The sequence below is a fragment of the Nyctereutes procyonoides genome, unplaced genomic scaffold, assembly GCF_905146905.1.
Source record: "Nyctereutes procyonoides isolate TBG_1078 unplaced genomic scaffold, NYPRO_anot_genome, whole genome shotgun sequence".
NCBI lineage: Eukaryota > Metazoa > Chordata > Mammalia > Carnivora > Canidae > Nyctereutes > Nyctereutes procyonoides.
Window position 1 is genome coordinate 16,443,030 of NW_026575141.1, and position 17,086 is coordinate 16,460,115.

Consider the following 17,086-nt stretch of genomic DNA (forward strand, 5'->3'; position numbering starts at 1 on the left):
ATAAGATTATTCTGGATCATGAAAAATGTAAATCATATGCATCATTACCTTACTGTGCGAGCAGTTCTGCAGTCTGTACCCTTGTCAACATAGATGTTAACTGATAATTAGGTTAATGAGTTCTGTAATGCCCTGGCAGTAGGCAGTATATAAATCATTGAGGACCCTGTCTCTGGGATCACCCTAATCCTAACACCTGTTTTAGACATTGTTTTGGTTGTATAAATATTAAACATATTTTCTGTATTTTACATAGGCTTACAATATATGAGAGTTAAAATGACTTTTTTGGAAAAAAATGTAAAGCAAATCTGAAAACGTGTATCCTCTTTTATTTTCAGAAGGGAGTAATATTGGTACTGAAGAAACTAATTTTGATCGTGGCTACATAAAAAAGAAATTAGAACATGGACTTACACGAATATGGCAGGTTTGGGTTTTTTATATCTTTTTTTTACATATGCAATAGTAAGTTTCATGTCAAAGTTGTTTTAGAAATTCAGTGTTTGAATTTTCTGTTATTTGTATTCCTTATAGAGTTAATTCTATGTTAGTTTTTCTTTGGACTAAATCTGTCATTCAATTTCTATAATTTAGTTCACAATTGTATTTGACTATAAGTCTTTTAATTTGAAAATCTCCATTGGAAATATATGTGTATTCCTTGATTATATTTCTGCTTTTAGTGTCCTAGCAAATATATGCTTTCCTAAAGAAACTGCTTTCTTGTTGAGATACTCTTTATTTTTATTTCATTTATTTGTGTTTTCTATTAATTTTAGGAAAAGGATAACTAAATAGGTCCCATAGTTGGGCTGAATCTAGTATAGAATGAAAAAAGATTTTCGCAGGCAATGATTTTTGTCCCTTGAGGGCATCTTATATGTTTATTGGCAGAATGTATCTACTTAACTTTTTTTTTGCAGTTTAATAGCATAGTTGTTATCAGATAATTAAATTTGTTAATTTGTTAAAATGTATTACTTCCTAGATAAAAGTGTAATTTCTTTGAAGATAACTTTTTTGTTCTTTTCGGACTGTTCTTTTGGATCATATGGTAAATCTATTTTTAATTTTTTGAGGAACCTCAATACTGCTTTCCACAATGGCTGCACTGATTTACATTCCCACCAGTAGTGCATAAGAATTCCTTTTTTCCACATCCACACCAACACTTGTTATTTCTTGTCTTTTTGATTTTAGCCATTCTAATAGTTCTAAGGTGATATCTCACTGTGGTTTTGATTTGCATTTCCTTGATTATTAGTGACATTGAGCATCTTTTCATGTGTCTGTTGGCTATCCATAGGTCTTCTTTGGAAAAATGTCTACTCAGGTCCTCTGCCCATTTTTAATTGGATTATTTGGAATTTTTGGTGTTGAGTTTTAATAATTATATATTTTGGGTATTAACCCCTTAATATTTTACATAAACTTACAATATATGAGAATTAAAATGATTTTTTTTTGGAAAACAAAAATGTGTGAAACAAATCTGAAAATGTATCCTTTTTTATTTTCAGAAGGGAGTGATATGCATTTGCAAATATCTTCTCCCATTCAGTAGGTTGCCTTTCCATTTTGTTGATGGTTTTTTCACCATGATAAAGTTTTATTTTGGTGTAGTCCCAATACCTAGTTTTTGCTTTTGTTTTCCTTGCCTGAGGAGACATATCTGTATACCACCCAGGCAACCCTATTTTGAGTTTGTTTGTCTCTGTGGTATAAGAAAGTGGTCCATGGAGCGACTAGGTGGTTCAGTTGGTTAAGCACCTGACCCTTGATTTTGGCTCAGGTCCTGATCTCAGGGTTGTGAGATTGAGCCCTACATCAGGCTCTGCACTCAGCAGGGAGTCTGCTTGGGGATTCTCTCTCACCCTCTCTCTGCTCCTCCCTCTGCTCTCTCTCTGTCTCTGTAAAATAAATAAGTAAATCTTTAAAAAAAAAAAAAAAGGAAAGTGGTCCACTTTCATTCTTTTGCATGTAGCTGTCCAGTTTTCCTAGCATCATTTATTGAAGAGATTATCTTTTCCCCATTTATATCCTTGCCTCCTTTATTGTAGATCAATTAAATGATCATTTATCATACAAATGTAGATTTATTTCTGGGCTCGCTATTCTGTTCCAGGATATATGTGTCTATTTTTGTGCCAGTACCATACTGTTTTGATTACTGTAGCTGTGTAGCATATCTTGAAATCTGAAATTGTGATACCTCCAGCTTTGTTGTTTTTTCTCAATAATGTTTTGGCTATTCCGAGTCTTTTTTGTGTTTCCTTACAAATTTTGATTTACTTATTCTAGTTCTGTGAAATATTCTGTTGGTGTTTTGATATGTAGGTTGCTTTGGATAGTAAGGACACTTTAACAATATTAGTTCTTCTAGTTGATGAGCATGGAATATCCTTCCATTTGTCTTGTCTTCAGTTTCTTTCATCATTGTTTAATAGTTTTCAGAAAAAAGGTCTTTCACCTTTTTGGTTAAGTTTATTCCTAGGTATTTTATTCTTTTTGGCACAATAGTTAAGTGGAATTATTTTCTTAATTTCTCTTTCTGCTACTTTGTTATTAGTTTATAGGAACACTACCAATTTCTAGGTAATAAGTTTGTATCTTACAACTATACTGAATTCATTTATTACTTATAGTAGTTTTTTGGTCTAGTCTTTGTGTAAAATCTATGTATAATATCCAGTGACAGTTTAAATTCTTTCTTACAAATATCAATGCTTCTTATTTCTTCTTCTTGTCTGATTGTTATGGCTAGGACATCTAGTACTGTGTTGAATAAAAGTAGCAAGAGTAGGCATATTTGTCTTTTTCTTGATCTTAAAGGAAAAGTTCTCAGTTTTTTACCATTGAGTATGATGTTAGCTGTGGGTTTTTCATATATGGCCTTTATTATATATTAAACTACTTTTTAATTTACCATTAATCGTAGGTTTGGGCTGACTTTTTTCTGAATATTATGTATACTGGAAAGGGAAATCTCATATTAATTGAGTATATGTCTAAGGTCAGATATGAGTTGTTTCTTATTTAATCTCCTGATTTAGTCTCCTACTAATAGACACTAATTTTACTTAGTTGAAATTGTAGTATCTATGATAGAATTTCTGGTTATTCAGTTCCTTTGAAATATTGTCCTTGCATTTTATATAGCTAGTTTTCATTCAGTCTGGCAACTTGATATTCCTTGATGTGTTAATATGAGGTTTAGTTTAGAGCTGTTCTCATTTAAGCATTTGGCCATTTGGAAGTGATCATGCTTTTGAGTATAGATTATTGTGTTGTAGGTTTCAAGCTTTAGAATATCTTATCTCTACCACTCCCAAGTCTCTTTGAGCCCCCACCCCCATTCTCAACTAGTTATAAAACAGTATTTTGCATACTTTAGGAACTCTTTGAGTATTTGTTCATTGAAATTACAAGGCTCAATTCAAATGCAAAAAGTAAAAGCTCTGAAAAACAAATGTTTCTTTCATAACACATTCAGCAGGCAAAGCCTGACCAGATTTGGATTCTTTCAGCAGTAGAACCGGAAGAGTATTGTCATAAAGCTTTTTTGTAGTATTTATTTATCTCAATGAAGTGAACATTTATATGTCGCAAGAGTATTAATGTGTTTTGTTTTGAGATACTGCCTTAGACCCCAAAGGGTGTTAAACGTATACGCTATAGTATGCCATAATGCATATTTAACATCTGAAATCTTGAATTCTAAAGCACAAGTGAGCATGTGACAATTTATATACGTTTATCATAAATTTATTATAGAGATAATGAAAAATGATTGAAAAGCATTAGAAGATATTTAACCTTTTGACATAAAAACTAAACTCAAAATCAGAATGACTGATTTTTTTATATGAAAATTTTATTTTCCATGCATTTTTGACTCCAATAGAAAATCTGTAAGAAGGATAGTTGTATCAGTTGTACCATTTGGTAGACACTGTGGTGAACGCATGGTACTTGACCTTATGGAGCTTACAGATCTAACTAGATGGAAAGTCTCGATCTTCCAAGATTTTCATTTTCATCTTTAAGCATTTGATATGTAAGAAATTAGTCATATTATTCTTATGCATCTTATTTCTTTTTACTATAGAGAATTGGGGTTGCAATATTCTTTTTTTTTTTTTTTTTTTTGGTGAACTTGAGATTTTCTCTACATCCTAGAATGCCACCCACTTTAAAATTTTTTGCTTGAGCATTTGGAAAATAACCATGTATTTCTTCTTTGTGGTGGGAGTTAATTTCTAAGTATATATTAAAGCAAGCTTATCATTAATTGTATTATTCTAATCTGTATCTTTATTTTTTCTTTGTTTCCTTGGCCTGTGTAATTCTGAGGGAGGAGTTTTAATCTTCCAGAAAGATTGTAATTTTGTCAGGTTTTTGTTTTATTTCTAACATTGGCTTTTGCTTTTTATACTTAGATGCTATGTTGATTGATGCTGCTATGCTAATAACCACTTTACCTACCTTCTTTGTATGTAATTCCCTTCATTAATTAAAAAAAAAAACATATAGTTCTTTTGTCCTGAGGCATTTTGCTGTGAATTCTAGTTTGCTTTATTATTACCATTGCTGTGTTTATTTTGTTCCTTTTTTTCTTTGACTGTCCCTTTATTTTAAATGCTTTTGGATCATGTTTTAGTTGTATCCTCTATAAATGTAAAAGAAATGTTATTTTGAGACAGAGACTTTATCTTTTAATTGGGCAATTAAATCTGTTTATATTTTTATTAGTGTTTTACTTTTTTATTACTACTTTTTTATTAGCGTTTTAATTCATATTTCTTTGTTAGAGAAGCTAAACATTTAAAAATCCATTAATTATTGATTGGTGAATTATTTGCTCATTTTTTGTTTATAAATTCTAAATGATCTATGTGATAATGAGTAATCTTTTGTATGCAATCATATATTTTCATTTATTATATCTTCAGTGTGCAGATGATCACCATTTTTATGAGGTCAAACTATAACCTTTATTCTTTGTGACTTATGGTAAATTTCTTTTTCTTTTTTTTTAATTAAAAATTCCTTTATTTTTTTTCCTGGTACTGCTACCACAATTTACAGGGCTATATATTTGATGTAACAAAAAGGAAAAGAAAAAGAAAAAGCTACAACAGTATAAGGGCTCAGAAATGTACATCTAATGGACACTACATTGCATTAATCAATAGCTGCACTTTTTGCAAACTGTACCTATGGCAGTCCTGAGCAGCAGGCTTTCCTGTTAAAGCTGTAGTAACTTTTCTGACTATGGATCATTGTTCCCTCTATGGCATTTTTTACAGTTCCTCTAATGTATTTGGGACAACTGTCTCAAAGTAACCTGCAGCTTTCCTGACAACTCTTCACTCTCTCTCCTGCTAAGATCCGTAGTCCATTTTTCTGAATTGTTTTAGAACCTTCTGCTACCGTATCCACCACTTCCACCACCAGATCCATAACTACCACCATAGGGACTGCCTGAGCTTCTTCCACCAAAATTGCCCCCCTTCATGGGTCCATGATTTGATTACTGTTGTCCACTATAATATCCAAAATCATTATGATTCCCACCACCAATGTAGTTACCTCCAAAATTTCCTTCTTCATTATAATCATCATATCTTCTACCACTGCCACCATATCCACCTCCTTGGTGCTCATATCCACCGTAGCTTCCTCTACTTCTATAACCAGGACCACTGTCATAGTTATCACATCATCTCCAAATCCATTATATCCACTATCACCTCTTCCATAACTACCTCCGCTGCCACCACCTTTACGTGGCACCATAGCCTCCTCTTCCATAGAAGTTTCCACCACAACCCATAATGTTACCAGATCCACCTTCATGATGTCTTGTGATCCAGCAGATGGCATTTCTTATTTATAAAGAATAAGAAATTCACTTCACAGTTATACCCATTGATAGTGTGGTACTTCTGAACAATTTGATCAGCTCTATCATGATCATCAAAAGTTACAAAAGCAAATCCTCTTTTTTCCACTCTGCCTGTCTTCTATAACTTCGATGGTTTCCATCTTGCCATACATTTCAAAGTAGTCTCTCAAATTATATTCTTCTGTATCTTCTTTAATACCATCAATGACAATTTTCTTCAGTGTAAGATGGGCACCAGGCTTTACAGAATCCTCTCTAGAAACAGCTCTCTTTGGTTTGACTACAGGACCATCAATCTTGTGTAGTTGAGCACACAATCCTGCATCCATCTCTTCAACACAAGAGTAAGTCACAAAACCAAAACCCCACAACATTTTGTTTGGGGAAGTCTCTCATCACCACACAATCTGTAAGTGTGCTCCATTTTTTAGAATGTTCTCTTAAACTATCATCTGTAGCTTCAAAACTCAAACCACCAACAGTTTTCTCAACTGCTCTGTTCATTTGGATTTTGGCCTTCTTCCCCAGCAGTGGTGGCAATTCCCCAGGAGTTGGGCTGAGGGGCATGACTGGGCAGCAGTTTTACTTCTGTTTTGAGCCCAGACTTACCTCTTCCAATTTGAATTCAATATCTGAGCTATATTTATTCTTAAAATACTTTTTCCTATGTAAAGCTCAGATCAGTATTCATCTGGTAATTATAGATGTTTATCTAAACTTTCTATTAATTGCTATCTCCCTAATACCTAGAGTACTGTGTAGGACATTTAATAAATACTCGGAAAATATTTTTGCTTTATTGGATTAATTTTTAATGTTTTACAAACATACAAAAACATTTAATCCATTTATCTGTCTTTTGATATGTGATATAAAGGAAGGAGAGAGGAGTTTTTTACCCCAAATCTAGTTGGTTTTCCCTTTGCTACTTTCTGAATAATCTGTTTTCTTGTCTCTATGTGTGATGCCTCCTTGGGAAAAGGAGACTGAAGGCAGGGAGATCCGGATTCCAGTCTTAGCCTTGTCATTCATGGGGCATGTGAATTTAGGCAATTACTTGACCTATTTGCAGTTTTTCTTCTCTTAGGAGGATAGTAAATGCCTGCTCAACAGAACTGTTTTAGGATTAAAGATAATATGTAAAGTTCTTAGTATAATGCTGACAAAGAGTAAATAATCAGCAAGCAGTAGTTTTTACTGCTGTTTATTAAGCTCTTGTATATATATTAGCACTATTTCTGAGTTGTCCTATTTTGTTGATTCTTTGGGAACTGATAGTATTCTTCTCTTAAAAAAAGTTTTTAATATATTTAATACAGGTAGAAAAAGTCTTTCAACATCACTTATAACTTTTATTTTGTCTTTCTGAAGCTTTATAATTTAAAAAGAGGTTACTGCCTTATTTATATTTCCAGTGAATTTTAGAATGCTTATTCATGGGAGAAGTTTTTTGTGATTTTGGTTAGAAATTCACTGAACCCCTACGTTAACTTGGAAAAGTTGACATGTTTACACTCATTCAGTCCCTTGACTCTCATTTTATTGAAATTTCTTTTGTATCTTGTTAGAATTGTTAATTATTTAGGCCTAATGTTGCCTATTAAAATTATTCCTAAGTTTATTTTTAATATTCATTTTAAATGAAGTCTCTTTTATTTTAAGATACTACAGTAGAAGTACATGAAAACTTATTTTTTTATGTATTGTACATAATCACTTCACAGAGTTATTAATTCTAATTATTTTTTAATTGATTATTTTAATTATTTTTGATTTGGTTATTTTGAGGTTTCTAGCCTACCAAGTCACACATAAATGATGATGATTTTTATCTTCATATCCAACACAAGGATATAATTTTTATCTTGCATATGTGTATGTATTAATAGTAATGATTATCACCATTACTGTTTTTATATGTGATGTTATGGAATTGTCTCTGTGATATCACTGTAAGGATATTGGTTATTTGCCTAAATGTATATTCTTAAGAATGTATTTCTGTCTCATTTTAATGTATAACTGTAGAATAAATGGTTCTGGGAACTTACATTCTATATTTGGGCTTGAAATATTTTTTTGTTTTGTTTTATAGGATGTCCAGCTAAAAGTAAAAACCTACTTGCTTGGAACAGATTTGTCTATATTTAAATATGATGATTTCATCTTTGTTTTGGATATAATCAGCAGGTACTATGTGAGATCTTGTTTTATTCTTTACTTCGGTTTATTCAAACATGATAATCAAAGAAATCATGCATCAGTGAGTTATCACGTATAACTTTTTCATGGATATGAAGACATTTGCACATTCATAATCAAATTTCTGCTGGGAGTGTGTGTGTTTAAATATTTCTGCCCTTCAGATGTCTGTGAACTATAGTGAATTTGTGAACTTTAGAATTTCTCCAAACAACCATTTTTATGGTTTGTTACCTTTGAAGAAAGATGACCTGGACTACTTTTGTTCTGTAATAAGGATGTTGCTAAATTTATATAAGTCTTTTTATCCACCTAGGTTGATGCAAGTTGGAGAAGAATTTTGTGGTAGCAAATCTGAAGTTTTGCAAGAATCCATTAGAAAACAAAGTGTCAATTATTTTAAGAACTACCATAGGTAAGAACTCTAATAAAATATGAACAGGCTTACTTAGATAATAAACTTACTATGTCTAATGCTTAAACCTTATAGCATTAATTAGTTTAAAACAATTACTTTTGAATTTGAAAGAATTTGTCCTTTGTAGTTCTTTTTGCTATGGCGAAGGACTTTTTTTTTTTTTTTTGCCAAAAATATTATAAAATATTCTCCTTATTTATTGTAAATTTTGATAGGTTGCTTATCTTGAGAGTCTCAAAATGTTGAACTAAATATTGAACCAATTTCTTTATGGGTGAAAGATGATTATTATTGCAGAGTTCACCAGAAGAATTTGGCCACTATCCTCTACGGTGTGGGCTAGTAAGGAAGTTAGATCAGTAGAAGCAGCATTCACTGAGGGATTACTTAAAGCATCTGCATTTTATTTATTTATTTTTTAATTTTTCTTTAAAAAATTTTTTATTGGAGTTCAATTTGTCAACATTTAGCATAACACCCAGTGCTCATCCCACCAAGTGCCCCCCTCAGTGCCCATCACCCAGTCACCCTAACCCCCTGCCCACCGCCCTTTCCACTACCCCTTGTTCGTTTCCCAGAGTTAGGTGTCTCTCATGTTTTGTCATCCTCACTGATATTTTCACTCATTTTTCTCCTTTCCCTTTATTCCCTTTCACTAATTATTATATTTCCCAAATGAATGAGACCATATAATGTTTGTCCTTCTCCGATTGACTTATTTCACTCAGCATAATACCCTCCAGTTCCATCTTCTTTATCCATCATCTTTTGATTGACACTGAGGCTCCTTCCACATTTTGGCTGTTGTGGACATTGCTGCTAGAAACATTGGGGTGCAGGTGTTCCGGCATTTCACTGCGTCTGTATCTTTGGGGTAAATCCCCAGCAGTGCAATTGCTGGGTCGCAGGGCAGATCTGCTTTTAACTCTCTGAGGAACCTCCGCACAGTTTTCCAGAGTGGCTGTACCAGTTCGCATTCCCACCAGCAGTGCAATAGGGTTCCCCTTTCTCCACATCCTCTCCAACATTTGTTGTTTCCTGTCTTGTTCATTTTCCCCATTCTCACTGGTGTGAGGTGGTATCTCATTGTGGTGTTGATTTGTATTTCCCTGATGGCAAGTGATGTGGAGCATTTTCTCATGTGCTTGTTGGCCATGTCTATGTCTTCCTCTGTGAGATTTCTGTTCGTGTCTTTTGCCCATTTCATGATTGGACTGTTTTTTCTTTGGTGTTGAGTTTAATAAGTTCTTTATAGATTTTGGAAACTAGCCCTTTATCTGATATGTCATTGGCAAATATCTTCTCCCGTTCTGTAGGTTGTCTTTTAGTTTTGTTGACTGTATCCTTTGCTGTACAAAAGCTTCTTATCTTGATGAAGTCCCAATAGTTCATTTTTGCTTTTGTTTCTTTTGCCTTAGTTGATGTATCTTGCAAGCAGTTACTGTGGCCAAGTTCAAAAAGGGTGTTGCCTGTGTTCTCCTCTAGGATTTTGATGGAATCTTGTCTCACATTTAGATCTTTCATCCATTTTGAGTTTATCTTTGTGTATGGTGTAAGAGAATAGTCCAGTTTCATTCTTCTGCATGTGGATGTCCAATTTTCCCAGCACCATTTATTGAAGAGACTGTCTTTTTTCCAGTGGATAGTTTTCCCTGCTTTATCGAATATTAGTTGAGGGTCCACTTCTGGATTCTCTATTCTGTTCCATTGATCTATCCAAATACCATGGACTTTCTTCAGAGAGTTGGAACAAATCATCTTAATATTTGTGTGGAATCAGAAAAGACCCTGAATAGCCAGGGGAATATTAAAAAAGAAAACCATAGCTGGAGGCATCACAATGCCAGATTTCAGGTTGTACTACAAAGCTGTGGTCATCAAGACAGTGTGGTACTGGCACAAAACAAGCATCTGCATTTTAAAGTAAGAAGGCTTTAAAAGAAGGCATGATATTCAGAATCTAGTTACAAAGTTAAGATTATTACATTGCAAAACAGTCATTACTGACTTTAGAAAGGGTGATTTGGAATGGTTTTGGGAGTGGAGGAAGGCGAGAAAGAATGTTTAATTAGCAACATGATTGTATGCTTAAAGCAGCATTAAATTGAGAGAGCTGTATATTAGACCTTTCCTGATATAAGGTAGAACCTATACTATATCCCTTATATATATTTTATCATTTTAATTTATATCTTTTTATTCTATTTTTTTCCCCAGAATTTATTTATCTATTTGACATAGATAGAGAGCACAAAGAGGGGGAGCAGCAGGCAGAGGGAGAGGGAGAAGCAGGCTCCCTGCTGAACAAGGAGCCCCATTCGGGGCTTGACCCCAAGACTCAGGAATCATGACCTGAGCCAAAGGCAGACACTTAGCCAATTGAGCCACCCAGGCACCCATGCATTTTAATTTTTTTAATTAAATTTTTTTGTTGTTGTTGTTATTTGGTGCCAAGGAGAGTAAATATCTTGAATTCTGCTTTTTCTCCTTGTTAAGAGTCAATAACTGATCACAGTAATTGGTGCCATGTCAGAAGAGAGATTATTGGGTATCAAACCATTGATGAATTAATTTTTAAATAAATTTAAGTACAAGTGTTCTGTGTTATTATGAACTATTAAATATGTTTTGGAAGAGATTTAAATTGATCCTGTTGCAAAGTAGAGCCTTTGAGTTTTGTAATTGAATTGAAAAGAATGTTTAGAAAAAATTTTTAAAAAGTTTAATTGATTAAACCTCAGGAAAACAGCGATAAGGGGACAGCATGAAACCCTAACACTGCCTTTATTTGTATATTTTTTTCCCGTTAAAAGTTAAGCCCTGCTGAAACAGATGGCTTGGCTTTTACACATTGCTGTACTAAAGGAAGAGTTTGTAAATCAGATGGGAAAGGATAAGGAACTATGAAGGAGCTAGAAGCCTCACTTACCTGTTAGAATGAAAGCATGACAGATGTGCATTTCCCAAAGATTACTTTTAGTAAGATAACCAAGATATCTTTTGGTGTTCTTAGTGATTGCACGATGTGTACGGTGGAAAAAATAAAAACTACCCTGATTTATTTAATAGTCTCCATTCTGCATTCTATTTTACTTGTCAAAAGGTATCTGTCATCTATGGCAGCTAGGTCTAGGCATTTCTAGACCATGACCATGATGGAGATTCCTCACTACAATTCACCTTGGTGAAATTAGAGATTATAGAAATGAATTATTAAATGTTTCCAAAACACTCAAAATTTTAATGGACTTCTCTTGAGAAATATTTATGAAATTCATTTCCCATTGAAGGGGCTGTACAGTATTCTTTGAAGGAGAGCTGGACTGGGTGGTAGTAGACTTGGGTTCTTATTCTACATTTGGTGTTTGCAAGCTCTCTGACACTAGACAAATCATTTAACTCTCTGGGCTATGTTTCTATCAACTGTGAAATGAGGTGACTAGACAAAAAGGTCTCCATAAATGTTGCCTATAGATCTTGCCCTTTTTTCTTGCTGTGTTGTAAATTAGAATATCAGAATAGGTTAAAAAGTAAAGACTTAACTTTTTTTAAAATTTTGTTTATTTATTCATGACAGACACAGAGAGAGAAAAAGGCAGAGACACAGGCAGAGGGAGAAGCAGGCTCCATGCAGCAAGCATGACATGGGATTTGATCCCAGGTCTCCAGGATCACACCCCAGGCTGAAGGTGGCGCTAAACTGCTGGGCCACTGGGGCTGCCCAAGACTTAACTTTTCTTTTTTTTTTTTAAGATTTTATTTATTTATTCATGAGAGACACAGAGCGAGAGCGAGAGCGAGAGAGAGAGAGAGGCAGGCAGAGGGAGAAGCAGGCCCCATTCAGGGAGCCCGTCGCGGGACCCGATCCCGAGTCCCCAGGCTCACAACCTGGACCCAAGGTGGCGCTAAACCACCGAACCACCCCGGCTGCCCCAAGACTTAACTTTTTACAAAGTATTCTTCTCTATCCCCGGTATCAAAATGAGTCTAGCTTATTATATACTGGCTATGGTCATTATTTCTCCAACAGCTGCCATTTGGCAAATTATGATAAAAATCACTTCGTAAAGTTAGTGCCAACCATTAATGTGTTCTGAAGTAATCTCTTTCTTTATAAGCCAAGATAAACTTAACAGGTAGTTTAGAAATGATGCCAATATACCTAATACTGAATTGACATTAGCTAGTGATGAATCTAAATCTATTAAATTCCAATTTAATATCATCTCCACCAGATCATACTACATAAATGTTTAAAAGCACTGTGAAACATGATGAAATATAGATCAATTGGGTTTTAGTTTTGTTAATGAAAGTATTAAAATATGCTTACAATTTGTTTCATAGTCCTCTATGGCCAAATAAAGCTCTTGAGAATGAAGAAATTCTTAGCCTGAATTATTCTTAGAGTCCACTTGGGCTATTGGTTTAAAGATGGTGGCATACTAAAAAGGTGAAAATATAAACATTTTACTCTTTGGGTGGAACATCTATTTATAAAGTATAGTCATGTTGCTTATGGTAATTGTATAAAAGTCATCTTTTTCTAGGGCAAAATTATATGATACTGTGAGGGAGCACAGTCTCTATCAATGTGAATTCTCATCTTACAAAAATATAGGTTTTATTTCCCCAAATTCCTTTATGTTCAGCACTGTTTGTATACATCCAAAGCTATCATTCTTCTGTCAGATGTTGCAGAAATCCCTAAAGGTCCAGCAACAGGTGTGAAAAGAGGGGAGAGGTCACCTATCCTAACTCCCATTTCCTGAGTAAGAAAGGTTTATTTTTTAAGCATCTTTAAAATGTGTGTTCTGGGATCAAGTCCAATTATCCATATACTTCTCTTTGTTTTCTACCTGGAACAAGTGATTTAATCTTTGTATTTTGAATACTAGGCCTTATATTTTCTGGAACTCACTTGTTCTCCCCCTATATATTTTTCTGCTAAATAAGCTCTTTTGGTTAAGGTTTCAGAGAGGGTAGTAAATAAATGATCAGTAGTTTTAGTTTTTTTTATGATAGATTTCAAAAGTTTTTTTTTTAAGGAAACAATCTAACAAATAGATTTAAATTTACCGGGATCCCTGGGTGGCGCAGCGGTTTGGCGCCTGCCTTTGGCCCAGGGCGCGATCCTGGAGACCTGGGATCGAATCCCACGTCGGGCTCCCGGTGCATGGAGCCTGCTTCTCCCTCTGCCTGTGTCTCTGCCTCTCTCTCTCTCTGTGTGTGTGACTATCATAAATAAATAAAAATTTAAAAAAATATATATATATTAAATTTACCATGTCCAACTTATGCTTTAACTACTGTTTTTGTGTAACAAACTATCCTGAAATGTAAGGTTTTAAAACCACCATCATTTTATCTTTATTTCATGTAATCTATGAGTTGGGGGTTTAGGAAAAGATGAACTGAATGAATCTTCTGCTCCTTGCAGGATTGGCTGAGGTGACTGAGTAGTACTCAGCTGATGATAGGGTTTGTCTAGAGGATCCAAGCTGGTTTGCATGCATCTTAATGGAGATACGTAGAAGGATTTACCCATTTGGGTTTGTTAGCCAGAGTGCCTATACATGGCTTTTCCAGCATGATGATCTCAGAGTGTTTGGACTTCTTATATGGCAGCTGGCTTCCCACAGCACTAAATTGTCCAAAAGACCCAGGCAGAAGCTTCATGGCCTTTTCTGATGTAGGCTTAGAAGTCATGCAGTCTTTCCACCATATTCCACTGAATACAAGCATGTCATAAGAGTACCCAGATTCAAAAGGAGGGAAATTTGATGGGGGGTGGGGGTGGTAAGGTCATGTTGTAGGAGAGAATGTGTGCGAGATAAGAGATATTGCTATAACTCTCTTTGCTATATTCCTTGGGAAAGTAAGAGAAATATTTTTTAGTAAACAAGTGTTCTTGGGACTTGGTTATAATGGTGCCAATAATTAAGTTATCTTTAATATTTAAAATATTGTAAACCAGATTATATGAAAGTAGAAACATTTACATCTAAACTATAAAACAGGGGTTAAATTTTGGGGTTAAAATGAAAACAAAGTCTTCATGGTGTATATCTGAAATCAGACTAACTCCTTCTGCAATAGTATATAATAATAGGGGGTAGATCACTATTTACCTCTTCTTAGTTTGTGCCGTTATTATTGATTTTGAGTTTTCTTTCTGTTGGTAAAGTGTTTGGGGCAGTGTGGTGTTATCAGTGGCCTTGGGTTCCTACCTCTTTTCTACTTACTAGCTTTACCATCTTTGTAATTTGGTTTTCTTTCTTCTCTGAGCATCAGTTTCCAAGGCTTGGGGATCCCTGGGTGGCTCAGCGGTTTAGCGCCTGCCTTTGGCCCAGGGCGTGATCCTGGAGTCCCGGGATCAAGTCCTAAGTCGGGCTCCCAGCATGGAGCCTGCTTCTCCCTCCTCCTGTGTCTCTGCCTCTCTCTCTATCCTGAGTGTGTTTGTCTATCCTGAGTAAATAAATAAATAAATCTTTAAAACAAATAAATAAATAAATAAATAAATAAATAAATAAATAAATAAATAAGACAGGCTTGTAGTGGAATGTTTACCTTCCTCGAAGTACTTAATTTTAATACTTGTTTTTGGACCCTACCTTTTATTTTTTTTTAATTTTTATTTTTTTTGACATATGTTCTCCTTTGGGGAGCTCTTTATTATGTAAATATATTTACACCAAGATATATATACCCATAGTTATGCTCCTCTATGTATAGACAGAGTCCTAAGATCACTGATTGGGAGTGAATCTCATGGTACCTTTTCATTTTTTTTTAATAAATTAATTTTTTATTGATGTTCAATTTACCAACATGCAGAATAACACCCAGTGCTCATCCCGTCAAGTGTCCCCCTCAGTGCCCGTCACCCATTCACCCCCACCCCCCGCCCTCCTCCCCTTCCACCACCCCTAGTTCATTTCCCAGAGTTAGGAGTCTTTATGTTCTGTCTCCCTTTCTGATATTTTCCACTACATTTCTTCTCCCTTCCCTTATATTCCCTTTCACTATTATTTATATTCCCCAAATGAATGAGAACATACACTGTTTGTCCTTCTCCGATTGACTTACTTCACTCAGCATAATACCCTCCAGTTCCATCCACGTTGAAGCAAATGGTGGGTATTTGTCATTTCTAATGGCTGAGTAATATTCCATTGTATACATAAACCACATCTTCTTTATCCATTCATCTTTCGATGGGCACCGAGGCTCCTTCCACAGTTTGGCTATTGTGGACATTGCTGCTAGAAACATCGGGGTGCAGGTGTCCCGGCATTTCATTGCATCTGAATCTTTGGGGTAAATCCCCAGCAGTGCAATTGCTGGGTCGTAGGGCAGGTCTATTTTTAACTCTTTGAGGAACCTCCACACAGTTTTCCAGAGTGGCTGCACCAGTTCACATTCCCACCAACAGTGTAAGAGGGTTCCCTTTTCTCCGCATCCTCTCCAACATTTGTTGTTTCCTGCCTTGTTAATTTTCCCCATTCTCACTGGTGTGAGGTGGTATCTCATTGTGGTTTTGATTTGTATTTCCCTGATGGCAAGTGATGCAGAGCATTTTCTCATGTGCATGTTGGCCATGTCTATGTCTTCCTCTGTGAGATTTCTCTTCATGTCTTTTGCCCATTTCATGATTGGATTGTTTGTTTCTTTGGTGTTGAGTTTAATAAGTTCTTTATAGATTTTGGAAACTAGCCCTTTATCTGATATGTCATTGGCAAATATCTTCTCCCGTTCTGTAGGTTGTCTTTTAGTTTTATTGACTGTATCCTTTGCTGTGCAAAAGCTTCTTATCTTGATGAAGTCCCAATAGTTCATTTTTGCTTTTGTTTCTTTTGCCTTAGTTGATGTATCTTGTAAGCAGTTACTGTGGCCAAGTTCAAAAAGGGTGTTGCCTGTGTTCTCCTCTAGGATTTTGATGGAATCTTGTCTCACATTTAGATCTTTCATCCATTTTGAGTTTATCTTTGTATATGGTGAAAGAGAGTGGTCTAGTTTCATTCTTCTGCATGTGGATGTCCAATTTTCCCAGCACCATTTATTGAAGAGACTGTCTTTCTTCCAGTGGATAGTCTTTCCTCCTTTATCGAATATTAGTTCACCATAAAGTTCAGGGTCCACTTCTGGATTCTCTATTCTGTTCCATTGATCTATGTGTCTGTTTTTGTGCCAGTACCACACTGTCTGATGACCACAGCTTTGTAGTACAACCTGAAATCTGGCATTGTGATGCCCCCAGCTATGGTTTTCTTTTTTAAAATTCCCCTGGCTATTCGGGGTCTTTTCTGATTCCACACAAATCTTAAAATAATTTTTTCTAACTCTCTGAAGAAAGTCCATGGTATTTTGATAGGGATTGCATTAAACGTGTAAATTGCCCTGGGTAACATTGACATTTTCACAATATTAATACTGCCAATCCATGAGCATGGAATATTTTTCCATCTCTTTGTGTCTTCCTCAATTTCTTTCAGAAGTGTTCTATAGTTTTTAGGGTATAGATCCTTTACCTCTTTGGTTAGGTTTATTCCTAG

General features: G+C 35.0%; 1 protein-coding gene across 3 annotated transcripts in view; it reads left to right on the top strand.

Moving 5' to 3' along the window:
• VPS50 (VPS50 subunit of EARP/GARPII complex) overlaps window positions 1–17,086 on the top strand; it is a 138,471-nt gene that overhangs the window by 63,605 nt on the left and 57,780 nt on the right. For all 3 annotated transcript variants that reach the window (XM_055307447.1, XM_055307448.1, XM_055307446.1), the window contains 3 exons: window positions 342–430; window positions 8,007–8,101; window positions 8,430–8,528. In XM_055307447.1, the coding sequence (XP_055163422.1) occupies window positions 342–430; window positions 8,007–8,101; window positions 8,430–8,528 (283 nt within the window). The remainder of the gene's footprint in view (window positions 1–341; window positions 431–8,006; window positions 8,102–8,429; window positions 8,529–17,086) is intronic.